At 39.9% G+C, this 22,813-nt stretch overlaps 2 protein-coding genes across 4 annotated transcripts in view; one reads left to right on the forward strand and one right to left on the reverse strand.

Annotated features, from left to right (window-relative positions):
* Positions 1–8,845, reverse strand: part of LOC306828532 (phospholipid-transporting ATPase ID-like) — a 31,079-nt gene extending 22,234 nt beyond the window's left edge. For 2 of the 3 annotated variants that reach the window (XM_079351049.1, XM_079351050.1), the window contains exon 1: positions 8,736–8,845. The gene's annotated coding sequence lies outside the window, so the exon portion shown is untranslated. Of the gene's footprint in view, positions 1–8,456; positions 8,603–8,735 lie in introns of those variants that run through there. The other variant, XM_079351052.1, reaches the window with a different exon arrangement.
* Positions 8,846–12,567: 3,722 nt separating this feature from the next.
* LOC306828607 (metal transporter CNNM4) overlaps positions 12,568–22,813 on the forward strand; it is a 35,571-nt gene continuing 25,325 nt past the window's right edge. Inside the window, exon 1 of the mRNA XM_079351129.1 lies at positions 12,568–14,001. Coding sequence (XP_079207255.1) covers positions 12,594–14,001 — 1,408 coding nt within the window. The 5' untranslated portion in view covers positions 12,568–12,593. The remainder of the gene's footprint in view (positions 14,002–22,813) is intronic.

Consider the following 22,813-nt stretch of genomic DNA (forward strand, 5'->3'; position numbering starts at 1 on the left):
CCGTACAGGAACACATTACACCCCTTGGCATTGGTTGCCAAGGTGACGTCAGTGCTGCAGCTATAAATACCTTCCAGATGTGTTTGTCAAAGAAAGTGTTTAAACAAGGATGCCTCGGCTCTGAAAGAACACCATGTTTTGTCTGCATCATTGTTTCTATGTGCGCATGAAAGTGTCTGTATGTTCCTCATGAGGTAATGTAAACATAATATATAAATATAAGTCAAGACAGAGTAAGCGCCTGCTGTATGACACAGTTTCACCATAGTAAAATACCTAAAACAAACAGTTCCTCTTTAATTGCACTGTAAAACATCAAGTTAACTTACTAAAAGGTTTATTCTGCAACTAAGCAAGAGGCAAATGGCATTTAACTTACTTCAGTCATCATCATGAATGTTAAATAGTGTGGGCTGTTAAATGTTTAGGGAGATGTTTGAATTGAAACTGAACTTTTCAGATGAAACACAACAGATAAAAACTGTCTCTAGTGAGACCTGAACAGCTCTTGAGTGAACCAAAAAGGTGGCTAGAAGTTCTTGTTATCTGCATATAATGTTCGACATGTATCGTAAGACAGTTTTGTTTTACTTTAGACTCCAAAACCAAAGATCATTATGTTTCAGTTGACAGGATAGTCTCTATGTACGTTTCGTTTCAGCAGATAATGGAAAAAACACCAGCTACATCTAACAAGAGGAGAAGTATGAGTCCAGGAAGAAAGCCCTACACTTCAGAGGTTCTAGGTTAGTGGTTCCGTTGCAGCCCTACTAAGTCAGATTTTAGTCACACACACACACACACACACACACACACACACACACCCACACCTAACAGTGACATTAAAGCTATTTCAGGCAAACAAAGATGTGTAACTGTAGCGGAGTGTTACAGTCACCTGTGACTGGATTAAAAGGTCAAAGGTCACACACATGAATGAGTGTCTTGTCCGATTAGTGATCTCTGGTTTCTCAGACGAACAGAGCTCTATTCTCTGAACTGACCGCTCGTTTGGAGCTAAAGAAAGAAGCTTTTCCTCTGAGTGAGTGTGTGCATCCATAGTGTGTTGGTGTCAAAATGCACAGAATCCCTTTAGTGTTTCTTTAGTTCAAAAAGAGTTATCTACACTGAAACTCCAAAAACTGCTACGACTAGAGTTTTCTTCATCTGAAGATCATGCAAACTACTACTATTCACTTGATTTGTCTGGAAGCTTTATGGAGATTGATGAGTATTTTTATATCGGGATCACTGGGAACACTTTCAATGAAATACAAAATAAAAAAAATAAATGACTGTACTGCTTCACTTGAAAAACAAAATCTTTAAAAAGCCACTCACAGAGTGACTCATGATAAGATACGCTATGATACCATGAGACACAACATGGTACAGCAAACACAATATGTGGCCCTTAAACATTATCATCATACAGCAATTCCTAATTATTAATCATGTTCTGGATAATGATATCATGCACAGCATACGATCATTGAGTCAGGACGACATAACTTCATGATCATTTTGCCTATTTAACTTTAGTGAGTCAGGTAATGAAGACTTCCTCCCAAATTATCAAACCCTTTTTTCAAGCGTTTCCACTTTTACAGTCCCGTAGCTCGCAGTCGCTCTGTTTTCAGCAGTGTGTGTGTTTAGTGTAACAGCAAACATCAAGGAGGTCTGTTTACAACAAGGAGATAAGGCCGAGGCCATACACTTAGTTAATGTTACTCTGGCACAAGCAGAGACGCTCTTCAGAATAAACAATATAAACTATTGTTTCATCTTTAAGTTGTTATGAGAGTCCTTTTAGTTTTTGCTTCTTCCCTTGTTGTAGCTGTCTGTCCTTGTGCTTTGTCAAGTGTCTTTCAGGCTCTTCTCCCTTCTTTGTAGTTAGAAAAAAAACAGCTCCTCCATTAATTGTTTTAAGGAGTTTGTGTGAAAGCCCTAAAACGTTCATTAAGTGTTTGTTTAAATGTTTTCATGGTCACATTTGTGTCTTAGTCATTCTTCTGAATACAGATCGTGTCTCATTTTGTGGTCATCCTGTGCTTCTTTGGATGTTTTTTTGCCTGCTGTTTGTCCCTTTGTAATCATATCTTGTATGAGAAATGTGAACAGTCAGTCTCAACAGAGGCTCTGGCGCAGGGCCCCTGTGATCCTATGTGCCTACATGGGACCTGTGCCTAATAGATCTTCATAAAGCCTTCTTAAAACGTTTCCTCGGTGGCGCCGATAGCGCAGCGGCAGCGCGCGCACCATGTTGCGAGGCTCTGCTCCTCGCGCGGGCGGCCCGGGTTCGCGTCCGGCCTGTGGCCACTTTCCCGCATGTCTCTCCCCACTCTCTCCCTGTTTCCTACTCTATCCAGTGTCCTATCAATAAAGGCAAAAAGGCCAAAAATAAATCTTTAAAAAAAAACAAAAAAAAAAAAACGTTTCCTCACAGAATGACTTCTGAGAGAGCTCCTTTATGAAGCGTTTAAAACTCGGACAAAACTATTATGAAACTTTTAGCACCATTTCTAAAGTATTCACAGGTTGGTTTTTTTCTTAGTATCTTAAATTAAATCCTCTGAGTTTGGGTTTGGTTTCAAGACAGCTCATTGTTCCAAAATACACCTGTCAACGTTTTCTGTTGCATCTCTATCATCAGGTACTTCTCTTATCAGGCTGCAAGCTAATAATAGAATAATAACAGAACACACACTGCAATGTACTTTTTTACAACTCATCAAGCCTTAGCAATAGAGCCACCTAATTTATAACTGTTAGATCATTGTCTAATATTGAGCATTACCAATGATCACGTTCTTTTATTCCATTGGTCCTACATGAAAGAAAATGTCTAATTGACTGATCATTTTCAGACTGTCACATTTTTAAACAAATGATCAGTCAATTAATCAATATGTTGAGTAATCCATAATTAGAATAGTTGTTACTTGCAGCCGCAGAGGAAAGAAAGAAGCATTTCTTTTGTGGTTACATCCTGAAATATTACTGAAAGCCTCAGATCATCAGACAATGTCACAGCTGATAACACCACCTTACAGAGGAAGGGTGGGGAGGAAATGTATTTTTCGGTAGCACAGATTAAAAACCAAAATTGTGACTTGATCAAAGATATCACGGCCTAGTTCATCATTTAGATTTTCTCTCCAAAGGCAGGAGAGGAAATCCTAAGAAATGCAAATGTTTCGCAAATGCTGTTAGTCTTAAAATTGTATCTCTGTGTTGTTTCATCACATCAGAATTCCCATTTTAGCACAAAAATCAGTTACAATGACTCAACAATAGCAGGAAATCAGTGTCAGCAACTTCTTGCTAATTGCTCGTAAGAGCTGCTCCTGTCAAAAACAATCCTTAAAAAGAGAAGCAGTGAATCAACACAGAAACCATGCTTTTGACAAAACTGTTAATGTCATACAACTACTTAAAAATGCAACGCAGTATAAAAGAAACAATTTAAGCTGTTGATGGGAAAGCTCTGCATTTCTTGTCTGAAAAGGAGCCTCCTGTGACAAAAATCGCCACTTTGCGTCATCAGAGGCTGTTTTGGTTAAAGGGGGGTAAACTACATTGCTAGTTCCTCATGTTTTCTACCAACTGAAGCTATAATAATTTACACTTTATTAATCCCACGAGGGGAAATTCAGTTTTTAGCTACAGAATTATTACAAGATCAGTGGGTGGGACCTCACTGCCAGAATCTAAAAGCAACACCCGCCATCTTGCTAGGAAGCTATGCTAACAGTAGAAAGCTTAGAAGAACCGACTATGGCGAAAAATGTATGTTTCAACCTCAAACTGATATGGATGAAGGGGATTTTGAAGGTCTTGTGCTCAAATCAGATATTTGTGGCTATATAGCGACGAGCAGTTGAGGCAGATGGAGGAACAGGAGGCGCTGCTGCCAGGGCCGGCTCGAGCTGGGTTGGACTGCTGGTGTTGGTGCTCTCACTTTTTACCTTTAGACACAGACAGAGAGTCCTTGTGCTGCCAGGAATTTCTAAGATGCCAATTCCTTCTGAAATTTCGGAATTTGTAAAGAAAAGGGCCGTAGACGACAAGACTGTAAATAGAGTGTTGCTTCAGTGGGAGTGGCCTGCGGTGCTGTGCATTCTGGGAGTTGTTGTCCTTCATCTACATAAGCCAAAAATACACTTTCTGCCTTTTTTCGGACAAGAATGCACTAACTTTAACATGTATTTCACATTTCTACTACATTTGACCCAATTTCAAAACAGATTCATGTTTCATCAGGTGAAGTATCCCTTTAACCAAATGAACGTGAAGACGAGGAGAAACCAGGTGAGGCAGGAAACACATAGATAGATAGATAGATAGATAGATAGATAGATAGATAGATAGATAGATAGATAGATAGATAGATAGATAGATAGATAGATAGATAGATAGATAGATAGATAGATAGATAGATAGATAGATAGATAGATAGATAGATAGATAGATAGATAGATAGATAGATAGATAGATACTTTATTGATCCCGAGGGAAATTCAAGAAATAGTTTGCTGGCCCGATTAGCACATGGTACAACCAGAGCAGAGATTAACCTGCTATAAATGAATTGGGGGCTGGAAAATGTTTTTATGGAACGCTTCTCTCGGCTGATGGCATTTACCCAGCTAAAGTTCAAACAACCATAATTGTGAACAACAGCGCAGTACAAGAGTGGAAAAGGTGTGTGAGGAAGATGCAACATAGTTGAGAGCTGATTTGCAAAAGGTTGTGAAAGTGGCTGCTGAAGCAAGCTCCGGTTTTTACAAAAGCTGTACTGTACGTTACCATCATTGTCATCAGAACAGTGTCCTACAGACATGCAGCACTGCTGATGAGCGACACACCACAGAAAAAGTTGGCTATCTTTTTTTTAAAGTAAAAAATTAGATTTGCAAGTAATTGATTATGCTTTCACAAGATAGTGAGTAAAGATGCTCTGTTCTAAAAAACCGTTTAAGACACAACAGCATACTGTAGACATGAAAGAGGAATCAAAACCTGTATTTTTGAATAGATTTTGGATTTAGGTCATACATGTACAGCTATGAGTCAGACTCAGAAAGGGGGGAGGTTTTCCCTTGACCACGTTCAACCACAGCTCATCTCACTCATACCTGGATCTCACAGTTTTCTTGTAGATGTCTATATAGTTTGAGTTGCACAGACAGACTGTATGCTTTAAATGTATACACTTTTTGATGTTGTGAATGTAAAAATCCTCAACCAAAAGGTCTATTGTGTTGAAATGCTGTTACTATTCGTTCATACATATACGTTATTGTAAACGGCTGAAGTTGCAACGTCATATCTTTCTGCCATATTACTGATTGGTGACATGGTGTCAATGTATGTGAATACAAAAAAAACCAGATAACTGTGTTTTTTTATGTACATATTAAGGTCTACGTGATGTTAGAAAATTGTACAACGTGTGATTACATTGTTTAATACAATCACCTTAATTATGCCTGGTTTGACCTTATTGTCTGGACGCCTTAACCCTTCACAGGGTAAGTGACTTTTTGGTAATTTCCACAAACATTACATATGGCCTGCCTTCTGCACCTCAGTAAGGTCGAGAAGCATGTGATCCTCACTCAGTCAATCAGAAGAGATCACCCTACGTCACTGATCCTCTATCTATCCATCCATCTATCTCATATTTCATAATGAGCATTTCAAAGCGATAGATATGAAAACTGAGATATCATGAACGTTAAGTTAGCCATATCTTATATATAGCTTGTTGTGGGCAACCCCCTCACTCTGTAATCTCTCCATTAATGCATGTCCATGAGATCCTTTTTGTGCATATGTTTCAGCCTGTGTGTAAAGCATGTCTCAATAACAGTCTAAAACTGAATTTCACCTCAAGGGAATAATAAAGTATATCTTCTTCTTCTATCTGCAACATGTTCCTTCTGATTCCTGAAGCTTTTTTTTTTTTAAATGCTTAATTGGCACCCATTAATCTGAAGGTAATTTATAGTTAACTTTGGCTTCATCTGATTGGTGACATGGTGTCAATGCATCACAGTCACACCTGGGTCTCCATCAGGTAATGTGTTCCCATACTGAGTGAGAAATAATGTCTTCTTGAAATAATAACTTCCATTATATTTTTAGTTATAAATATGAAACTTCAAATTCGTTATATAGTAAGTTATATTAATGCCATTGTTGGTTTTATTGAACTAAAAGTATTTCTTCAACCACTCTACTGTTTGTTCATTTTGTGATCCTTTATATCGGTCACCTATAACACTTTTCATTGACCACAGACGAAGTTTCGATGTGAGTGAAAAAGTAGGTTAAATAAACCAAACAAAGGCATCCGACTGATGTGCTTTCCAAAATGTTGGTTACTGATTAATGATAGTTAGTCAGTAGAAATGTCTGTGAGTGAATGAGGACATTTTCAGTTTGAGCTCTCATTTTTTTCTCATTCATCTCATTAAAAGAGAAAATAAAGGGAATTATCACATTTAGAAGATGTAAAAACTGAACTGATTTTGGATTTGGATGTTTGTATAAATAGAGATGTCTGTTGAGACCTTTTTCTCACAGATGACAAACGTTAACAAAGCACAAATGGGAAAGTGAGCTGCAGTTATGACACAAGGACACAATACTTCAATGGCTCTTCGAGCGCCGCACCAAAAGACCCAAACAATCAACCTTTGAATAATTTACCTGACCTCTCAGGCCACAGAGCCGCTCCTCCTCTCATCTTACCTGATAAAATGCTGACATTTTGATTGACCTTTTTTTTGCCTAATATTCTCCTGCCTGTTTCATAAAGAATTCGGTATGGGTCTCATCAGTCCATTAAACAATCAAAATTTGATTTTTGACCCTGATTAAATACATTTTTGCACTTCTGGGAAAGTACAGATTAAATTAATTTACATGACCTTTTCAGATCTTCTGTTTGGGTTATATTGAGTTTTGGTCTTGCCAAGAGTACAGCTCAGACAATGGTCATGTTGATCTGCTTGTTTGATGGTCCCATTAACTGACTGAATTAAGTGGAAGTAGCCACTGTGTTGACAACTCTTTGGTTGTAAAACCCTCTGTTGAAGTCTTAACACTTTGGCGCTCAAAAAATGTTGCTTTGATACTTTTTGATATAGTTTTAAAACGATTCAATCTCCATTATTTTGATGACCAGTAGTGTCCAAATATAATGGAGCTTTAAAAAAGCTTAAGGTCATCAGTCATATACAACACATTGCTGGTGTGAGAAAAAGAGGGAGCATGTTGGGAAACGTGTTGGTTGTGTTGCCGTGGTATCAAAACAGGTATTGATACAGGTATTAACATCGTTTTGTTGTTGTTGTTGTTTTAATACCAGAATTGTATATTTGTCTAAAAACCTAATATGGCAACTGGAAATGGGACCATAGTTGACCACCAGACAAACTTGACAGGTTGCCTTGACAGAAAATTATAATCCACACCCTGTCTGTAAATATTACCAGTCCTGCTTCACTGTTAATTTCTAGCTATACTGACCAGATAGGCCTTTATTAAAATTTCACAATAATATTACTGATTTAGTGCATTGCATTAATGATTTTCTGTATGCATTTAAGCAACACTTTTTTGGGGGGAAAAAAAGGAGTTAACAATAATAATAATAACAACTCTAATTATAAAGCACTGCTCAAAAACAAGTTATAAAGTGCTTTAACAATAGATTAGCTAACTAGCCTATACTTCACATATTCCTGGATATTTTATTACATTGAATCTACAGCGTAGGCTAACTGTTTTTAGGAGATTTTAATGTAGTCAATAGTACTAGGGCCTATGCTTTCAAATGGGATGGAATAAAAGTGTTATAGGCCTACCTCATTATTAGAAACTGTGTTAAGTAAAGTAATATAGCCTAAAAAGTACAACATGAAATACAATACTCTCACTCTCATCTCTCTGAATACAAAAGACTGCAGGAGATGTTTGATTATGAGTACTTCACTGTCTTCCGGATAACGAAAGTACTCATCATTCATCACTGATAAACAAACTGTGCATATGTAGACTGAAATGGTCTAGACGACCTGTCATAAGCATCCTCCTCTCGTCTTCTCTCTTCCTGTTCATAAAGATGTCATCTTTACCTTCACCGCACAAGACTGGAAACCTCAGCTGTGAGGAGCCTAAATGTGAAGTAAACTCACGCTGAAAGAACAAAACAACCATGTGCAAGTCGAACAAAAAAGTCACAAAAAAAAAACTACAAAACACATTTTCCAATAGGATATCACGGATGAAAATAATATTTAAGATAAGTTTAGCCGAATTGTGCGCAACTAAAAAGCCCTAAAAAGGAACTAGAGTTACTCGTGTTGTTGTGAGAGGACACAGTGAGTTTAACTCGTTTCTAAAATAAAGAAAGTGAAGCAGCGGAGTTTGCTGAAGTTTCCAACCTTCTTCGCCCTCTTAAAACGTGTCTCTTCTTCTTTCCGTTACTTTCCAGTTTGTTTTAATTCCCTGGAGGGCAGCAGAGACGATGAGAGTGGGGAGACACCGCTCAACTATTCACTACAAGCTTCCTGTTCGCCTGTCTGCCTCTCTCAAGTCCTCTTCCATCTCTGCCCTTTCTTCACCAAAATCCATCCAAGCATGTCAACCAACCTTCCCCTTATCCCTTTCACCTTGACCTCTCAGAAGTCGGTTAAATAGCAAGAGTCAGTGCGTCCTCTTACCGTGCGTCCTGCCCCTGCGTCCCGGTTGATTCAAAGGAATCCAGCAAGAAAAAAATCTCAAAACTCCAAGAAGAAACTAGGGCTAATGTTTTCTTCCTGGCTCCCCCACCACTCGCCTCTCCTCTTCCCCTCCCTCCCTAATGATCTCCCCTCCTCTCTTTCTCTCTACTCCTCCCTTTGTTTGAGAGCGAAGCGTATATTGCGCAAGTCTGTGACAAATAAAAGTTTTCTTGCGTCAAAATGCGGAAATGCTCATTAGTCTAACGTGGGAAGACAGCACGAGTAGAGACGACATAAAAAATGTCCTCCCGATGTTCGACTGTTCACACGGACTTTGTGGTCACCCGTATAGCAAGCTCAAATTAATTCACTTTAAAATCAAACAAGAATTTACAAGCAGGAGAACATAGCCTACAGCAGCCTAAAAGTACTAAAGTAAAAGCACAGGAACAGAATTGCTGAATCATTTTTAGCTGTGGCTATGGAGACATTTGCAGGCTTCTGTTCGTGATCTTTTTGTTTTCTTCTTAACATAATGGATTGTTTGAAAATAACACAATCAAAATGAAACCTTAACAATGCTGTTTCTTTCTGAGTAACAATAACCGTAAATTAGGCCTTATGTTAACTAAAAAAGTATTAGCCAACAATATTTAAAGTCTAAAATTAGGTAGGCTGTTTTTTGATTTAATAAGCTGTAATCATGCTTTAAAATGATCTAATTAAACAACAAAAACAATGAAAATTATTGCTATTAATAATGCCAATTTAATGAATTCCCACTTGTTTCTTTGTATATTTGTTATAAACCCTTTCATGCTTCTTTGTCACTGCGGACAGCCATTCAAAGGCCAATTACTTATTATGCTATAGATTTTGGTTTCATGAAATGGTTTCACATCAGCCACTTTGTGAATGTTAATTGGCTCAACCTATGTACTGGCACCTACTGGCCAGCCATAGTAACTGTACCAAACATGGCCTCAAAAGGTAGACGACAGACAGGTCAGAATTGCCATGTGACTCAGGTATATCTTGCAAATGCTCCTATTTCTTTGTTGTACTGCTGTATTTACTTTTATGTTGTCCTAATTTCATCAATGATGACATAAAAGTTCTTGACAGTAATCAATCCATTAATTTCCCATTTCAAATTCTTTACCATAATACGGATCATTTTTATGATGACACTGGATGCTCTTTGCAATTCAGGAGAAGGTTTGTGTGCAAGTTTGTGTGTAGATTCAGCTTTGTTGGATTCCCCACAGAGGTTCAACACAATAAACAGCTGAATGTTCAATCTGAAAGTCAACTTTTGTTGCTGATGAGATCAATCTTTATGAATGTGGAAACTTAAAACAATAAAGACTTTTCCAAACCTTTTGAGAAACTTACATATTTTCTTCTCCCAGCTTCAGTTTTTCCCACATTCAGGTTAATTGCTTGGTTTTGCCTTTGTCAAAATGTACTATTATAAAAAAAAAACAGACATGGGGCTTTTTTTTTTTTTTTTTGAACTTTTATTCATAGTTTCAGAGGCAAAAGAGAACTTTGCTTTTTGTTGCGTCAGGAGAATTTCTAGTACACCACAGTCAACTTGAGGACTGGGGAAGAGGAAACAGACCTTTTTTTGTAGCTGATGTCAGCAGGGGAAGGGATCCATCGACAGACATTTATCATCTAACCAGACAAATTCAGGTGTATATAGACCATGTCTGATAGTGTGCGCTCAAAGGTCTCTCCAACACTTGCTTGCAAAGTTTCAGTAAATTAATGTTTTGATGGTTTTATACTACTTGACCTGTTTTAAAGACAGTAGTCTCCCTCTACTGGCTATTAGACATTATGCAAGTTTTTTGCTTCCCTTTTGAAACCAGAAGCTATCCCCCTCCGAGTACCATAAATGACTTAAAAGTAGCATGCACCGTTATATAAACATTAACAAGTTTCTACGTTTATAACATTTTGTCTGATGGTATGAAAATAGATTTTCTTACTGCCAGATGTGATAAACTGTTTCTTCTTGTAGGGTTTGTCATTGGATCTCTTGCTTTCTTAGATCCAAATTAGTGTCTTGAAAATAAGTTGACATTGGGATCCTTGGACTCCTCTTGATCCTGATATATCTCCTCTTTCTTCATATCGTCCTCTACTTTTCCCTCCCTGGCCTTTTCTTCTCCTTCTCAACTTTCTTACTACTCTTTCTCCTTACTCTCCTGACTTAACCCACCCTTTTCCTTCTCTTCCTTTACTGATCTTTCTATCCCCTTCTTCTTACAATCCTGTCTTTGACACAGGAGTGTTTCTCTCTTCCCTCAGTCTTTCATTCTTTCTACATTAACATAATGTGCATTTATTTACTTTTCTGCCATTATCTGTAGCATACACCCACAAGTTGTCATTAACATTACAGTATAAAATAACTCTTGTTACCTTTGTCAACCAAATGAAATTGTTGAGTTAAATCATCCACACTTTCTTTATGTCTTGTGACTAGATGATAGCTGCTGAATTCAAAAGAAGAAAAAAGGCACAACATAACAGGAAGTGCTCATCAAATAAAAACTGGCTAATTATTTTGAGTTGGATTTATTAAAACTTCTCTTAATTTAGAACATAAACATAAATATTATATGTAATGTAACCAAAATAAGCAGACACTGTCTCAAACATTTTTGTTTCAAAGTTTTTAAATAATTGCCAAAGAGTGTAGGACACATTTATATTGAATACAAATTATCAGATATATTAAGTTAAATGTAAATGACTACAGAATCATTGATTATATCTTGATTCTGGTATATCTTCTGATATTTCCTTGGTCCTTTTAATACATAGCCTACACAGACCTTCATGCTTTTCGGGTCCAAAAAAGATGTGGCTTTTTAATTGTTGAAGGGGTTGTGATTTCCTTGTCAAAAGTAAATACCACCCTCATGTAGCAAACATAAAACACACTATAGTACCAAAAACAACCAGTTTATGAGTCTGTACTTTGTGGAAAACTCACCACAAGATGGCGCTATATCCTCAACAAACACTGTCATACAACGATATTTCAAAATAGGTTCTGTACTCAAAATAAATCTCAGTATTCTAAGCCCTGTGTCTGTATGTCCTGGTTATTGTTCATTTTTCAATGTTGGTAAATAATGTTTAAAGTTATTGTCCTCTAATATCGTAATTTTAGTCTTTTTCAAATTAAAATGATGCCATCACTTCTTTGTCAGGCAGTGTAGCCTACACCTCTAATGATATTGTCGTTTGCAACGTGACAGACATTTGCTTTGTATATCTCGCTTATTCAAGATTCACATTATTTATTTCTTAAACAATCAAAGTATCACCTTCAGAGAGTGGAAGAGGAACAACATTGAGCTATGTAAAGTAGAGCAATACTTTTTTCATTATAGCAAACAGGCGTGTTTAAAATTCTGCTTTTTTCTAAATTAAATTCAGAGATCTTTACCTATCTGATGTCTTTAATGAATACAAAGTTTTGTAATTGTTGATTTTTACAGTCAATTTCAATTGCTATTAAAGAAAAAAATCAATCAAGATGTTTGAGTAGGCTACTTGCATGTGAATTAAAACTACTTTAAAAATTGTTCAAATAAATCAGTTAAAAAGTCATGAGCGATATAAAAAAAGGAAACAGTCCACCTTAAATGAAAATATACCAGTCTCGCTTAAAACTTTAAATTCAGGGGGGCTCGGTCAATCTCGTTAAGTGACGTTTCCTCTTGTGATTGGCTAGAAAAAAAAATCGAGGTTTGCTGGTATGCAAATGAGAGGGGTGGGCGCGTGGAAACTAGTAGGTGACGTCAGTTCCCCCTATTCGCATAGAGCGAAACAAACATGGCGATAGACTCGAGTGGACGGAGGTTTACGCTGACTTTTTTCGTGTTTTCTTGTGTTTTTGTGGGCAGTGGAGCCGAGGCGGCCGTTTCGGAGACGAGAATCCCCCCTCGGATACTGGGCTACAGGCTGGAGAAGAGCGACACGCCGGCAGAGACCACCGAGAAAGGAGTTATTCAGGTGACCGAGGGTAGCGACACTCTCCTCCGGTTCTATGGGCTTAACTTATCCCCAGACTGCTCCAAGATTGTCGGCTTCACGGAACTTTACTCCAGCGATAAAGAGGATGACGCTTTCGGCGCTATCATTCTCCCTTATAATAGGACTTGTCCCGATATCACCAAGGATTTAGTAGTGAAGGGGTCCATGGATGTACGAAACCAGAACACCTCCGGGGTGGTCAGCCTCCGGATCAAGCAGCTCCGCAAGAGCGAAGTGGTGAAGGTGTTCGGTTTGTGCATCCAGGACCCCCAGGACAAGGAGTGGTACCTGCTGGACGACAAAGACGGCAGACTGCGGGTGGTGGAGGAGAAAAAGTCCCTGCTGCCCATATGGCTCCAGGTGATCCTGATCGCCTTCTTGCTGGTGCTGTCCGGCATGTTCAGTGGGCTCAACCTGGGGCTGATGGCGCTGGACCCGATGGAGCTGCGCATCGTGCAGAACTGCGGCACCGAGAAGGAAAAGAAGTACGCGGGGAAGATCGAGCCCATCCGCAGGAAGGGGAACTATCTGCTGTGCTCGCTGCTCCTCGGTAACGTCCTGGTCAATACCACACTCACCATCCTCCTGGACGACCTGATCGGCTCCGGGCTGGGCGCTGTGGTCGCCTCCACGGTGGGCATCGTTATTTTCGGCGAGATCGTCCCGCAGGCGCTGTGCTCCCGACACGGACTTGCAGTTGGAGCGAACACCATCATGGTCACCAAGTTGTTCATGTTGTTAACTTTCCCCTTATCCTGGCCTATCAGTAAGCTCCTGGACTGCGTGCTGGGTCAAGAGATCGGCACCGTGTACAACCGGGAGAAGCTGGTGGAGATGCTGAAAGTCACCGAGCCTTACAACGACCTGGTGAAGGAGGAGCTGAACATGATCCAGGGCGCGCTGGAGCTCAGGACCAAAACAGTGGAGGATGTCATGACAGCAATCGGAGACTGCTTCATGATCCACAGCGACGCCGTGTTGGACTTCAACACCATGTCCGAGATCATGGAGAGTGGATACACCAGGATACCTGTGTACGAGGACGAGAAGTCCAACATCGTGGACATCCTCTATGTCAAGGACCTGGCCTTCGTGGACCCGGACGACTGCACCACCCTCAAGACCATCACCAAGTTCTACAACCATCCGGTCCACTTTGTGTTTCACGACACCAAGCTGGACTCCATGCTGGAGGAGTTCAAGAAAGGTTTGTGTGAAATGTAGGACACTCAAGTCCTCAAATCACTTCTGTTGTTGTCACTGAGGAACTGAGAGTCAGCTGAAACAATTTCCCCCAAAGATAAAATAATAGAAAGAAAAAAAAAAAAAATAGGATGAGAGAACTTCCTGCCTATTTTTGAGACTTGAGATTGGGTTAGAGTGTGCTTAACTAAAATAACAATTTAAAGATCTGTGTAATCTCAAATGAGTTGTGAAATATGAATTACTAACTTATATCATTATCTAATCATAAGAGCTCTGGGCGCTTTCGTACAGGTATAACCACCTGAGTGTTTTTGATTTGAACACAAGTTCTGGATTCTTTCCCTTCGTGACAAACCCTAAGAGTGATACAGGAGAACACTTTATTATCCGTGTTTATTCAGGCTGATTAAAGTGAGCAGTCAGGCCGTGTTTAGACCTTTGAGCTCTTTGAGGTGTAGGCATGGCATGAACGACCAGTTATGATTGAATTCATTCTGACTGAAACACAAGCCGTCGAAAACCCCTCCAAAGTATTCGGTGTGGTTTTGTTTACATCTGCAGTCTGTTTAGCCCCTCCTTCATTTATTAGTTTATTTTGCTAAAATTACAGACAGAGACTTTCAAAGCATATTCTTAGTGCAAGATGTAGCTGGACAGTCACCTAACAGATTAATTACATCTAGCAAAGTGCAAAATAACACTGCATCTAAACACGGCTGCACAGCGTGACAATGAAATATGTAGAGCTGAGGAGAAACCTTAACAACATTCACAACACGTTTTTTTTGTCTGGCTCCATAATGTGCAGACCCACTGTCTGGTAATGAAACGGACTTTATACAGCTGTGTGTGCATCGGGTCATTTTTATTAGGCTGTCTGTCTGCCACACTAACTCGTGTTCTGAGTGTTTGATATCAAATATGTATTAGATTTAGATTTCAAGCTGGTGTTTGGCCGGAAGCGTTTTTGTCTGAGAGCAGAAGAGATACTGAATCGATTTTCCATTTAGTGAGCCTGGAGACATTTTTGGTTTGAAAACAGAGAAACACAAGCTTTGTTTATTCAAATTGGAAGTAAAAACAGCACCCAACCACATTGGGATTAAAGTTTTTTTGTTTTTTTCCCCCTGATAACATCAGACACTTTTTGTGATATCAAAAACACTTCCCACTTTTACATCTGCTGCACACCCTGCTGCCTCTTTCCTCTGTCTACACTCTCACTCATGCACAACAAAAACACACACACACACACACATGTGCAAACTCCCTTTCTCAGAAGGACGCACACACACTGACGCCAACCCCCCGCAGGGATTTATTTTTCCTCTCTCAGGGATCGTGTCTCAAGGTCACAAACAGTAGAGAGAGACACCCCCCCCCCCCTCTCCCCAAACACACACTCACACTTTGTGTTTATCCGAGCACAGTGAGTAAGGAGTCATCTCCTCTCTGTCTTTGTTGCAGAATCCGTATCCTACTGTACGATGTAATAATGAAGGATCACTTGGTCTTAACTTTGTTAGCAGTCGCTGCGCCAGGTTTGTAAAAAGATGTTGCCCCGCAGAGTGTCTCGATTCCAGCCGGTCTCAGATCAGCTGCTGTCGGCTGAGTTTGGAAGTGTTGTGGTGATGGTGCTGGTGTTGGTGTTGTGTGACATTTGGCTAAGAAATGGCACTGCAGCTCATCCAAGTAGGCTTGGCTGGAGGGAGGGTTGGCAACAAGCTTCAGCACCTGGACACACACACACACGCACACACACACACACACACACACACACACTACATTGGCTCACAGCCTGGCAGAGAGATTTACTGTAAGCAGTTATGAGAATGCCCTCAGTTAAAGTGTACACAGAGATGAGGAGAGGAGTTTGAGGTTTACCGCAGTGGATAAAGGCCTTAAGGCCTCTCGAAGTGACGGTCAGATTTTCTCAAAATTCATACAATAGTAATAAACACTTAAAAAGACATGGTTGATTGAAGAATGCAGCTTTGTTAGCAGAATTGTGTGGATGCTGCACTTTTTTTTTTTTTTTTTATAACTTTCCTCTGAAAGGTGTCGCTGATTCATTATTTCCTCGATGGGAATACAACTAGTTATTAATTTACTTCCAAACATTCAACTGCGTAACATGAACTTGAACATATCCACAATCCCCTTCTCTACATTTAATGACTCAGAGATTTTATGGTGGGCTTGGTCTGGATAGTGTGTGTGTGTCTGTGTGTGTGTCTTCGTGTGTGTGTGTGTGTCTTCGTGTGTGTGTGTGTGTGTGTGTAGTGCTGCTGCTCCACTGTCTGATATTCAAGTGCAATAGAGAGACCCGTTGGTGAACTTATGACACAGCTTCAAAGGTAACATTTTCAAATCTCCTGGGACTTTATTTTCGAAGGTTAGCAACGTGTAAAACAACATGTACTCCTTCAGGATTAAATATACAGAGGGTATAAGAGTGGGTGGTCACCTGTGTTTACATCAAGGACATATTCTTATGGTAAACCTTAAAGATAAAGAAGGGAGGGGAGGAGAATCTGAATATTAGTTTCCACTTTGACAGTCTGAATAAATGCAGGCTGATGATGTTGAACTGTGATCAGCAATGTAACCTTAAAGTCTTGAGCTCCTCTGACACACAGGGGGAATGATTAATGTCTCTCTCTCTAATTAAACTGAAAATAGACCAGTGTAACAAAATGTGTAAAAACCGACAATCAACAAGCGATCGATCCTAAAGAGAATGCAAGAGATCACTGAATGAAGCAAGCTTTCTTTCAGTGTGAAAATATTTTTAACTACGTCAACCGCTGCGCTGCGACCGTGATGTTGTGGTAACCTACAGGATTATTCACCACCAGCCCCCTGCCGCCTCTATGAGCCAATTCCCTACATACAGCTCAAGTTCCGCCCTGTTGCAGCTTAGCATCCGTTTCTACAGTGATGGTGTGTGTGTGTGTGTGTGTGTGTGTGTGTGTGTGTGTGTGTGTGTGTGTGTGTGTGTGTGTGTGTGTGTGTGTGTGTGTGTGTGTGTGTGTGTGTGTGTGTGTGTGTGTGTGTGTGTGTGTGTGTGTGTGTGTGTGTGTGTGTGTGTGTGTGTGTGTGTGTGTGTGACCTTAAGGATGCAATAAGCTGTCACCTTATCAGATGAGATGACATTTTAATGACACGCTGACGGTAGTGGCAGGAAATAGAAGCAGCAGACATCAAATAAAACGAGTACTTATGCAAGACGGGTAAGTTTTAGTTAGAAGGGTCTCAAATGCTGTGATAATCAGGAAGGAGGTTTGAATTCAGTGAGCATGTAGTGACACATTAACCACTTATATATATATATATATATATGATATAGCATGCACACAAACATAAGTGCAGCATGAATTCAGTGGAAGCACAAAACACTCGACATAAAAGTACGGTTTTATTTTTTAGCTTGCTGAAATAGTAACATCATACGAGCAAAAAAACCCACATTAAAGTGAATATATTCCCTTTGAATCTTATTGTTAGAACAGTTTATGTCTTTATGGAGAGTCATATTAAAGGGGGTGCAGATTCACAGTGTTGTTTTGAAGCTAGACAAACAATGTTTGATATCCAGGAAGGTAAGCACCTTTTAGCCATAATGATGATTAAATGTCTCTGAGTTCAGTAACAGGTTTCAGCCTCATAAATACATTTTATATTCATGTTTTCTGGCCTCCTCAGTTTTGATACATTTTAAACACCTTGTTGGGCAAATAAAGTCATTTAAATATTTTCAGTAAGATTTTTGTACAGCTGAGCTGCAGCTCCTTGAGACTGAGTCAATCAAAATCCTCGGTGTGGAAGATCCAGAGTTGTCCTACATGTTGTCAGTTGTTATCTCCGTACTGATGTAGAGCTTTCTTACCTGGGCCAAGCGAGCAACAGATGTCCTTTATGAAGAGAAACATCCTATGGTCACAACTGATAAAAACAATGAACTGAGTTATTTCATGTCAAATATCAGCATCGACTCTTTGCTTTGAGCTACTAATAACTTTAGTCCAGAACTTTTTTAAAAATGTTTTTGTGATTTAAAACAAATCGGGGGAAAAAAACTCTGATTGAAATTCCACCACTTCTCACAGAATGATCTGTGGCACAATTTAATTATGATTTAATTTAAATTAAAAAAAGTTACGTGTGATGTACCATAAGTTGAAAGCATACACTGTACCTATTACAACATTTAAAATACATTGGACTAGATGTTGGTTAGTGGGCAGGTGTACTTGTTTCAGACTAAACACTTTGAGCCTCTCAGGAAGTGAACCAGCTTGTGTTTAGTTTGTGGTTGTCTGGAGTGTCTGCATTGTCTGCTGTTTATCATTTATCTGTTCAGCCCAGGCGGCCTTCAGGACCACGTTGTGTATGCTCCCCCCTCCATGACTGCTATTTATTATCATATCCTAACACAGTGAGTAAGTACCTTAGCAACTTATCATGACAAAATACGAGAGCTGTAGAAACATCTCTTCACAAAACCTGTGATTGTATATTTAAAGTCTTAAAAGTTATAGATGGTATATTCCCCCCCCCCCCCCCCCGCCCACGTGGTCTTTATTGTTGTTTATGGTACCTCTTGTTCTGTACTCTGGTTAGACTGGTATGTTCGCTCAGTTACAGTTTTACAGGCCACTCCTACCAGGCAGGACCTGAAGGGAGATGCAGAACTCCAGCAGCAGCCTGAAGCAGGTCTCGAGGCTTTTAGTCTGAGGCTGAGCCGGTCACAACTCAGTCATGTGTTCTTCTCAAACACTGACCTCGCTGACCTTTGAACTCTGCGCTCACGCACTGAGCACACTTCTGCTTACAGCCTTCTTCAGAAGCTTGTGACTCTCTCTGCTGGAAGACACGCATCTTAATCCTGTATTAAACCTGACTTTAACCTTTGGCCCAGCGAGAACTGACAAGACTCTCTCTTTTTGTCTCTCTAAGCATGAAACAACATAGTTTTACAACTTTGAGTGGAAGATTATTCAATCTCAGCCTGATAAGTGCTTCCATTGGGTAGACCTGATTCTCCACGCCTCCTTTTGTAGAATGGGTGTGTCACCCTCTCCTTTCCTCTGCCCTCAACGTCTACCTCCAGTTCTCCTGCTGCTTCCTGCAGCATGTCTTTCCTCTTCTCTTTCTTTGTCTGCTGTTTGTCTAGGCAAGAGGAGTTTCAGTCACTCTTCGGGTGAAACAATACCATTTCTCATTATCAGTGACTTTAAAAATGGAAGGTGTGTAGAAAGCTGTTATTATGTAAGAGCAGAGCACGTTCATGTCAGAGCAGAGGGTGTGCCCGTGAAGTGAGAACAGGGGAGGGCCAACAAAATGCCAATCTTCCAGATACATAAAGAATCATTAAACATGAGCTCACATAAAAGAATTACCAGAAAGCTTTTAGCTTGAAGCTCATCCTGTTTTCTAAGGATATAATGTGCTAAATAAGGAAAGAACAGTTGTTGGTATTGGCTTCTCATTAGTCTCGAAAATCACAGATGGGTTTAGCCCATCCAATATCTATCTATCTATTCCATTTCTACAGTATTTTAATTCAGAGCACTGGTGGGTTTGCCTTCAACCGCTTTCCAAATCGAACCAAACAATTGCATAAAAGGTATTAATTGATCATTGGTTGTGAGTTTATGTGGGCTCATGTTGTTGTTTCATGTGCAGCCTCACCATGTGTGATCGTGAGAAATCTATTTCAGGGTGTCAAGATTCACATCTGTACTTTGAAAAAGGAATTGCAATAGTAAGGTGAGCACCAGCAGAGCACAGGCGTGTTGGCAGCTGCAGAGCAAGATTTTTGAAATTGAGTACGCGTCAATGCCAACAAAATATCGCAAGAAGACAGGAAACTGCACAAATAGCACAACCAACATGATGCAGCCTTTGATCGACACCACAGTGAGAAGCTCCAATCACTTCCCCTTACTGCAAGAATTTTTACTTTTTAAAAAGAAAAATATTTGATTTGATTTGATTGACCTCTCTTAAGGGGAAATTAGGTGTTTACACTCTGATGAACATTCAACACACTCATAGGCTGAAATATATACTTGTGTCATACTCACTCAAAAAGGACAAACCACACTGACAAGCTGATCTGCACCCCCGAAATCGTTGTCAGTCATATTTGTCCTCAGTCTCATTTTGTAAACTAAATTGTGACAGAATGGTATCGTGAATCATCTCGTGACTTGGGTGAATCGTTACTCTCAGCCACATGCCTGTTCAAAGGCTGAGCAGTATGGAGGGAGAAGGTAATGGCCAACTGACTTCCTGCAGGTCGCTCTGTGTGTCTGTCAACGAATATTTAACTTCCTATTTCAAAGGGACAAATCCTCAGAACACACTGACTCACTCACCCCGCTGACTTCCCCGTGTGTCGTGCTCTGATTCCACTTTTTGAAGACAAAACCTGTCGGATTGATTCAGCTCTAAATCCAACCTTTTACATACACTCTTCTGTCGACCTGATTCAAAAACCCCTTCACTTTTTCGCTACAAAACCGGATGATTATTTTGTCTCCTTAAATGGGTTCAGTGCCAGCTGAGAAAAACAAAACTCTTCAACTGTCTTGTTGCTATTTTTAGGCTGTAAAGCACGTTTTCTCCCAACAAGTACACTTAGTTTTCGGGGTCCTGACAAATCCTACACTGAAAGGTTGGTGAGAAATGAAAATAGCCATTGAGTAGTAATGGAAGAAGAAGTATTCTTCCATCAATCAGATATAGTGACAAATGATTTTCTTGCTCTCTATCCCTCGTCACAGACTCTTGGTTTTTAAATGAAAGTCTTGCCCCTTACAATAACCATTATCTTACAGCCTTAGAGGCACTTTTCTTCGTCAGTAATCCCATGACAGTCAAGCTTTTTTTTTTTTTTTATGAATGGCATGCCTATAAAAGACAACAACTCATTCATTCACGTGTCTGTGCTGGACTGGCTCCAAACTGTAGAAAGCATGTTGACATGTCTCCTGCAATCAGCAGATGGAAATTAGAAGCTTTCTTATCAGCCTCCCTCTTTCCTCTCTCTTCCTGTCCCTCTGTTGCTGGTCCAAGTGCTGACAGTGCAGCTGCAGTCCTCTCAGCTTCGACTCACTGTGTATGTTTGGTCGTCTGTGTGTCACATCAACACAGTCCTCCACACTGTGTGCCATAATGATTTCAGTCAGCAAAAGAAAGACCAGCTCAGCAAAAGGGACTGGATGTCTCAAACAGGACAACGCGGCACACGAAGCTGCTTCGTCTTTTTTTAGTATTTAAACAACACCTGAGCCCACAGCAGGTCCCTGCTGTCTCTTTAGAGACCTTCATTAGACGTGTCATATCATGTCCCATCCCAAAAATGTGGACTTTATTGGTTGTGCTGATGTGTTTTCTTGTGACAACACATCCACACAAACAGCCTACCATTGAGTGTCTTTCTCATAGAGCTCTATTGTAAGTCCGAATGAGTCAAAAACTTCCCTTTTTTTGCTGGCGCCAAAGGTGCTAAATGTGTATTAATTTCTTGATTGAAATAGCATGTACCATTAGGGTGACAGTCACATCCATTACAGCCTGTTGAAGGGCAGCCAGCCAAAGCAATTCCAAACATTTTCCTGCAAATTATACATTGACTTTTTAGTATTTATAAACAGGTTCAAGTTGTTCAAGTGAAGGAACAACCTATTTAAGAAAGTCTATCTGCAAAGGTCTCCAGTTTGGGCTGAAAAAAACAAAAACAGGTGAAGGGGTTGACCTGTCCCACACAACAAGCCTGTTGGTGTTATTACTGTGTTCAAGCTCGTGTCAGTGTGTATGAGTGTGGTGTGCATATTTGCAGTCAGGCTTTGTTGTTTCATCCCCGCTCCGTGGTCATGTTTTGCAGTCAGTGTTTGTGGTGTTAGTGCTGCTGATATGTGCCCGTGTGTGCCCGTGTGTGTCCGTGTGTGTGTGTGTGGTATGCGTGTGGCATTCCTTTCCCATACAGACACATCACGCTCCCCCCTCGTCCTTTTGTCGCCGATGTTTCATGTCAACAATCAGGCCGGCTCGCAGGGCTGGTGCGGGACCTGACCTGCTGGGAATATCTGTGTTTGTGTCCGTTGAAGAGCGGCCGACATTTCACCGTTTAAGTTCCGTTTATGATCAAACAAAACAAAGGAAAGAGGGAAAAAAATCTTCACATTTTAAAAACTAAAATGATCAGACATACAAACACATTCTTGTATAACTAGACCTCCTTTAAGCTTTGAACCCTCGTGCACAGAAAAGGTTCAGATTGTGTATTGTTCCTTTAAAAAAAGAGAAGCTGCAGCCTGAAGCTCAGCAGAGTTGAGTTTGTCATAAAGGTTAACGCGTTTCTCACTTCCTGTTTCGTACTTTTCTCTGATCTCATGAAGTTTGTTAAGTCTGTGTGTGGAGAAAATCTGCTGTGATCATAAAAAAACATATAAACAATAATTAATCCTTCATAAGAGTGTGTTTAAGGATCTAGTGTACACACATTTGTTGATCTATTTATCCAAGGCAGTAAAGTTTAATACATACAGGATTCAGTTTATTTCCCTGTTTATAGTTTAAGTACCTATACTCACTTGATCTCCTGCTACCTACATGTTGTTTCTCCGGGAATACACCACCTCCATGTATGTGCGTGAAAAGGATTCATTAAGCGATGAATCAAAAGTGATGTGAAAAAAAAAAGATCTGTGTAGTTGTTAGTTTTTTCTCTTCAATTTCTCATAAAACAAAAGTTCTTCAAGCTTGAAACCAGACATACAGTCTATAAAAGCATAGCCAGGAGT

Source organism: Symphodus melops, assembly GCF_947650265.1.
Source record: "Symphodus melops genome assembly, chromosome: 1".
Classification (NCBI taxonomy): domain Eukaryota; kingdom Metazoa; phylum Chordata; class Actinopteri; order Labriformes; family Labridae; genus Symphodus; species Symphodus melops.